Below are 7,500 nucleotides of genomic sequence, written 5' to 3'. Positions count from 1 at the left end.
GTTTAATACAGGCTCTATGGGTCTGGGGAGCTCATGGGTGGTTTAATACAGGCTCTATAGGTCTGGGGAGCTCATGGGTGGTTTAATACAGTCTCTATAGGTCTGGGGAACTACAGGGTGGTTTAATACTGGCTCTATGGGTCTGGGGAACTACAGGGTGGTTTAATATTGGCTCTATGGGTCTGGGGAACTACAGGGTGGTTTAATACAGGCTCTATAGGTCTGGGGAACTAATGGGTGGTTTAATACAGGCTCTATAGGTCTGGGGAGCTACAGGGTGGTTTAATACAGGCTCTATAGGTCTGGGGAACTACAGGGTGGTTTAATACAGGCTCTATAGGTCTGGGGAACTACAGGGTGGTTTAATACAGGCTCTATGGGTCTGGGGAGCTCATGGGTGGTTTAATACAGGCTCTATAGGTCTGGGGAGCTCATGGGTGGTTTAATACAGTCTCTATAGGTCTGGGGAGCTCATGGGTGGTTTAATACTGGCTCTATGGGTCTGGGGAACTACAGGGTGGTTTAATACTGGCTCTATGGGTCTGGGGAACTACAGGGTGGTTTAATACTGGCTCTATAGGTCTGGGGAACTACAGGGTGGTTTAATACAGGCTCTATAGGTCTGGGGAGCTACAGGGTGGTTTAATACAGGCTCTATAGGTCTGGGGAGCTACAGGGTGGTTTAATAGAGGCTCTATAGGTCTGGGGAACTCATGGGTGGTTTAATACAGGCTCTATAGGTCTGGGGAGCTACAGGGTGGTTTAATACAGGCTCTATAGGTCTGGGGAGCTCATGGGTGGTTTAATACAGGCTCTATAGGTCTGGGGAGCTACATGGTGGTTTAATACAGGCTCTATGGGTCTGGGGAGCTCATGGGTGGTTTAATACAGGGTCTATAGGTCTGGGGAACTACAGGGTGGTTTAAAACCGGCTCTATAGGTCTGGGGAGCTCATGGGTTGTTTAATACTGGCTCTATAGGTCTGGGGAGCTCATGGGTGGTTTAATACAGGCTCTATAGGTCTGGGGAGCTCATGGGTGGTTTAATACAGGCTCTATAGGTCTGGGGAACTACAGGGTGGTTTAATACTGGCTCTATGGGTCTGGGGAGCTCATGGGTGGTTTAATACAGGGTCTATAGGTCTGGGGAGCTCATGGGTGGTTTAATACAGGCTCTATAGGTCTGGGGAGCTAACTCTCCTGCAGCTCAACTTCCTTATGGGCCTTGGTCAAATGAACTCTCCTGCAGCTCAACTTCCCTCTGGGCCTTGGTCAAATGAACTCTCCTGCAGCTCCACTTCCCTATGGGCCTTGGTCAAATGAACTCTCCTGCAGCTTAACTTCCCTCTGGGCCTTGGTCAAATGAACTCTCCTGCAGCTCCACTTCCCTCTGGGACCTGGTCAAATGAACTCTCCTGCAGCTCAACTTCCCTATGGGCCTTGGTCAAATGAACTCTCCTGCAGCTCAACTTCCCTATGGGCCTTGGTCAAATGAACTCTCCTTCAGCTCCACTTCCCTATGGGCCTGGGTCAAATGAACTCTCCTGCAGTTTCACTTCCCTATGGGCCTTGGTCAAATGAACTCTCCTGCAGCTCAACTTCCCTATGGGCCTTGGTCAAATGAACTCTCCTGCAGCTCTACTTCACTATGGGCCTTGGTCAAATGAACTCTCCTTCAGCTCCACTTCCCTATGGGCCTTGGTCAAATGAACTCTCCTTCAGCTCAACTTCCCTATGGGCCTTGGTCAAATGTACTCTCCTGCAGCTCAACTTCCCTATGGGCCTTGGTCAAATGAACTCTCCTGCAGCTCAACTTGCCTATGGGCCTTGGTCAAATGAACTCTCCTGCAGCTCAATTTCCCTATGGGCCTTGGTCAAATGAACTCTCCTGCAACTCCATTTCCCTCTGGGCCTTGGTCAAATGAACTCTCCTGCAGTTCCACTTCCCTATGGGCCTTGGTCATATGAACTCTCCTGCAGCTCAACTTCCCTATGGGCCTTGGTCAAATGAACTCTCCTGCAGCTCAACTTCCCTATGGGCCTTGGTCAAATGAACTCTCCTGCAGCTCAACTTCCCTATGGGCCTTGGTCAAATGAACTCTCCTGCAGCTCCACTTCCCTATGGGCCTTGGTCAAATGAACTCTCCTTCAGCTCCACTTCCCTATGGGCCTTGGTCAAATGAACTCTCCTTCAGCTCCACTTCCCTATGGGCCTTGGTCAAATGAACTCTCCTGCAGCTCAACTTCCCTATGGGCCTTGGTCAAATGAACTCTCCTGCAGCTCAACTTCCCTATGGGCCTTGGTCAAATGAACTCTCCTGCAGCTCAACTTCCCTATGGGCCTTGGTCAAATGAACTCTCCTGCAGCTCCACTTCCCTATGGGCCTTGGTCAAATGAACTCTCCTGCAGCTCAACTTCCCTATGGGCCTTGGTCAAATGAACTCTCCTTCAGCTCAACTTCCCTATGGGCCTTGGTCAAATGAACTCTCCTGCAGCTCAACTTCCCTATGGGCCTTGGTCGAATGAACTCTCCTTCAGATCCACTTCCCTATGGGCCTTGGTCAAATGAACTCTCCTTCAGCTCAACTTCCCTATGGGCCTTGGTCAAATGAACTCTCCTGCAGCTCAACTTCCCTATGGGCCTTGGTCGAATGAACTCTCCTTCAGATCCACTTTCTTATGGGCCCTGGTGTAATGTAGTGCACTGCTGTATGTAGTGAACCCAACTCTCCTCTTCTACCTCTTCAGGCTTCATCCCAGTGTGTACCCTGGGTCTGTCCCAGGTGGGCAGGATCAACCTGGGTCAGAACGTCAGCAGTCTGCGCTACTTCGCCATCTGTGGTCTCCAGGAGGGCTTCGAACCATTTGCCATCAACATGAAGAGAGACATTACCATGTGGTTCAGCAAGAGCCTGCCACAGTTCGCCCCTGTGCCAACTAACCACCAACACATTGAGGTACTGACCCAAAAACCACCGACACATTGAGGTACTGACCCAATAACCACCAACACATTGTGGTACTGACCCAAAAACCACCAACACATTGAGGTACTGACCCAATAACCACCAACACATTGAGGTACTGACCCAATAACCACTAACACATTGTGGTACTGACCCAATAACCACCAACACATTGTGGTACTGACCCAATAACCACCGACACATTGAGGAACTGACCCAATAACCACCAACACATTGTGGTACTGACCCAATAACCACCAACACCTTGAGGTACTGACCCAAAAACCACCAACACATTGTGGTACTGACCCAATAACCACCAACACCTTGAGGTACTGACCCAATAACCACCAACACCTTGAGGTACTGACCCAATAACCACCAACACATTGTGGTACTGACCCAATAACCACCAACACATTGTGGTACTGACCCAATAACCACCAACACCTTGAGGTACAGACCCAATAACAACCAACACATTGAGATACTGACCCAATAACAACCAACACATTTAGGTACTGACCCAAAAACCACCAACACATTGTGGTACTGACCCAAAAACCACGAACACTTTGTGGTACTGACCCAATAACCACCAACACATTGTGGTACTGACCCAATAACAACCAACACATTGTGGTACTGACCCAATAACAACCAACACATTTAGGTACTGACCCAATAACAACCAACACATTTAGGTACTGACCCAATAACAACCAACACATTTAGGTACTGACCCAATAACAACCAACACATTGTGGTACTGACCCAATAACAACCAACACATTGTGATACTGACCCAATAACAACCAACACATTGAGGTACTGACCCAATAACAACCAACACATTTAGGTACTGACCCAAAAACCACCAACACATTGTGGTACTGACCCAATAACCACCAACACATTGTGGTACTGACCCAAAAACCACCAACACTTTGTGGTACTGACCCAATAACCACCAACACATTGTGGTACTGACCCAATAACAACCAACACATTTAGGTACTGACCCAATAACAACCAACACATTTAGGTACTGACCCAATAACAACCAACACATTGTGATACTGACCCAATAACAACCAACACCTTGAGGTACTGACCCAATAACAACCAACACATTTAGGTACTGACCTACTACCCACCAATACATTGTGGTAGTTGACTTAATGACCAGGATAATACGATTTGGGGTATCATGTATCTGATAGGGTTCGTTGAGTCTAACTTATTGAAATCAAATCAAACTTTATTTATATAGCACGTTTCTTACATCAAATGCATATCAAGATTCTTTCGGCTTTATTTAGAGAGGGAGTCATCATTATTTAGTTGGAGAGGCTTTAATTAGAGAGGGAATCATCCTTAGTTAGTTAGAGATAGAGAGGGAATCATCCTTAGTTAGTTAGCGATAGAGAGGGAATCATCCTTAGTTAGTTAGCGATAGAAAAGGAATCATCCTTATTCAGTTAGAGATAGAGAGGGAATCATCCTTATTCAGTTAGAGGCTTTAATTAGAGAGGGAATCATCCTTATTCAGTTAGAGATAGAGAGGGAATCATCCTTATTCAGTTAGAGATAGAGAGGGAATCATCCTTAGTTAGTTAGCGATAGAGAGGGAATCATCCTTATTCAGTTAGAGGCTTTAATTAGAGAGGGAATCATCCTTAGTTAGTTAGCGATAGAGAGGGAATCATCCTTAGTTAGTTAGAGGTTTTAATTAGAGAGGGAATCATCCTTATTCAGTTAGAGGCTTTAATTAGAGAGGGAATCATCCTTAGTTAGTTAGCGATAGAGAGGGAATCATCCTTATTCAGTTAGAGGCTTTAATTAGAGAGGGAATCATCCTTATTCAGTTAGAAGCTTTAATTAGAGAGGGAATCATCCTTAGTTAGTTAGAGATAGAGAGGGAATCATCCTTATTCAGTTAGAGATAGAGAGGGAATCATCCTTATTCAGTTAGAGATAGAGAGGGAATCATCCTTATTCAGTTAGAGGCTTTAATTAGAGAGGGAATCATCCTTAGTTAACGATAGAGAGGGAATCATCCTTAGTTAGTTAGAGATAGAGAGGGAATCATCCTTATTCAGTTAGAGATAGAGAGGGAATCATCCTTATTCAGTTAGAGATAGAGAGGGAATCATCCTTATTCAGTTAGAGAGGCTTTAATTAGAGAGGGAATCATCCTTATTCAGTTAGAGATAGAGAGGGAATCATCCTTATTCAGTTAGAGATAGAGAGGGAATCATCCTTAGTTAGTTAGAGGCTTTAATTAGAGAGGGAATCATCCTTAGTTAGTTAGCGATAGAGAGGGAATCATCCTTATTCAGTTAGAAGCTTTAATTAGAGAGGGAATCATCCTTAGTTAGTTAGAGATGGAGAGGGAATCATCCTTAGTTAGTTAGAGATAGAGAGGGAATCATCCTTAGTTAGTTAGAGATGGAGAGGGAATCATCCTTAGTTAGTTAGAGATAGAGAGGGAATCATCCTTAGTTAGTTAGAGATAGAGAGGGAATCATCCTTATTCAGTTAGAGGATTTAATTAGAGAGGGAATCATCCCGCCACATTGTGTTACTGTACTGGACCTCTAAAATGAAATGCGACTGAAGTGCTCTGTTTCAAATGTTTCTTATATACAGTAGAAGCTACATATATTCAGTAATCCATTGTAGAAATATGACACTTCCAGAGTATGTTGATTGCGGTTAGGTATGACTTGAGATACTCAACAATAGTAAGTGATACTTGGCATTTGCATGGAATACGTTTAGCAGGAGGTTCTAGTGAGGAGACCGGAGATTTCTTTAGTGATCTAGGAGTCATCCAGTATTTCTCTGTCACTGTTGTTCATGGAGCTCTCCTCTTCTTCTCTCCTCTTCTTCTCTCTTCTTCGCTCTTCTTCTCTCTTCTTCTCTATTCTTTACTCTTCTTCTCTCCTCTTTGCACTTCTTCGCTCTTCTTCTCTCCTCTTCGCTCTTCTTCTTCTCTCTTCTTCTCTATTCTTTACTCTTCTTCTCTCCCCCTCCAGGTGTCCCGCGTGGACGGGACAGTGGACAGCGCTCCCTGCCTGAAGCTGACCCACAAGACGTTCGGCTCCCAGAATGCCAACACTGACATGCTGTTCCTCCGCCTCAGCATGCCCGTGGAGTTTGACGAGGTCTTCAAGATCACAGCCGGGACCACGCCGCTGACCCGCACTATGACCATACATGAGGACGAGGTTCTGGAGGTGGAGCCGGACTCTGAGTTTGAGGTTCTGAAGAAGTCGGCCAGTAAGAAAGAGCAGGAAGAGAAGGAAAAGGAACCATCTGTCGCCAAGGAGACGCCCGAGATAGAGAAGGATGCGATGTCAGAGAAGGGCAAGAAGAGAGGGTTAGTAGTGACTTTATTTATTTATTTCACCTTTATTTAACCAGGTAGGCCAGTTGAGAACAAGTTCTCATTTACAACTGCGACGTGGCCAAGATAAAGCAAAGCAGTTTGACACAAAACACAACAACACAGAGTTACACATGGAGTAAAACAAACATACAGTCAATAATACAGTAGAAAAATAAGCCTATATACAATGTGAGCAAATTAGGTGAGATAAGGGAGGTAAAGGGAAAAAAAGAGGCCATGGTGACTGATGAGGATGTGTAGAGGAGAACAGAGGGTTAGTAGTGACTGATGAGGATGTGTAGAGGAGAACAGAGGGTTAGTAGTGACTGATGAGGATGTGTAGAGGAGAACAGAGGGTTATTACTGACTGATGAGGATGTGTAGAGGAGAAAAGAGGGTTAGTAGTGACTGATGAGGATGTGTAGAGGAGAACAGAGGGTTAGTAGTGACTGATGAGGATGTGTAGAGGAGAACAGAGGGTTAGTAGTGACTGATGAGGATGTGTAGAGGAGAACAGAGGGTTATTACTGACTGATGAGGATGTGTAGAGGAGAACAGAGGGTTAGTAGTGACTGATGAGGATGTGTAGAGAACAGAGGGTTAGTAGTGACTGATGAGGATGTGTAGAGGAGAACAAAGGGTTAGTAGTGACTGATGAGGATGTGTAGAGGAGAACAGAGGGTTAGTAGTGACTGATGAGGATGTGTAGAGGAGAACAGAAGGTTAGTGGTGACTGATGAGGATGTGTAGAGGAGAACAGAGGGTTAGTAGTGACTGATGAGGATGTGTAGAGAACAGAGGGTTAGTAGTGACTGATGAGGATGTCTAGAGGAGAACAGAGGGTTAGTAGTGACTGATGAGGATGTGTAGAGGAGAACAGAGGGTTAGTAGTGACTGATGAGGATGTGTAGAGAACAGAGGGTTAGTAGTGACTGATGAGGATGTGTAGAGGAGAACAGAGGGTTAGTAGTGACTGATGAGGATGTGTAGAGAACAGAGGGTTAGTAGTGACTGATGAGGATGTGTAGAGGACAGAGGGTTAGTAGTGACTGATGAGGATGTGTAGAGGACAGAGGGTTAGTAGTGACTGATGAGGATGTGTAGAGGACAGAGGGTTAGTAGTGACTGATGAGGATGTGT

General features: G+C 45.5%; 1 protein-coding gene across 1 annotated transcript in view; it reads left to right on the top strand.

The window, feature by feature from the left end:
- Positions 1 to 7,500, top strand: part of ryr1b (ryanodine receptor 1b (skeletal)) — a 287,373-nt gene that overhangs the window by 89,459 nt on the left and 190,414 nt on the right. Inside the window, 2 exon segments of the mRNA XM_065027242.1 lie at positions 2,749 to 2,957; positions 6,008 to 6,351. Of these exon segments, the coding sequence (XP_064883314.1) occupies positions 2,749 to 2,957; positions 6,008 to 6,351 (553 nt within the window).

This window comes from Oncorhynchus nerka, linkage group LG14 (genome assembly GCF_034236695.1).
Source record: "Oncorhynchus nerka isolate Pitt River linkage group LG14, Oner_Uvic_2.0, whole genome shotgun sequence".
Lineage (NCBI taxonomy): Eukaryota > Metazoa > Chordata > Actinopteri > Salmoniformes > Salmonidae > Oncorhynchus > Oncorhynchus nerka.
The sequence above is the reverse complement of the archived record's forward strand: the minus strand, read 5'-3'. Positions and strand labels throughout refer to the sequence as shown.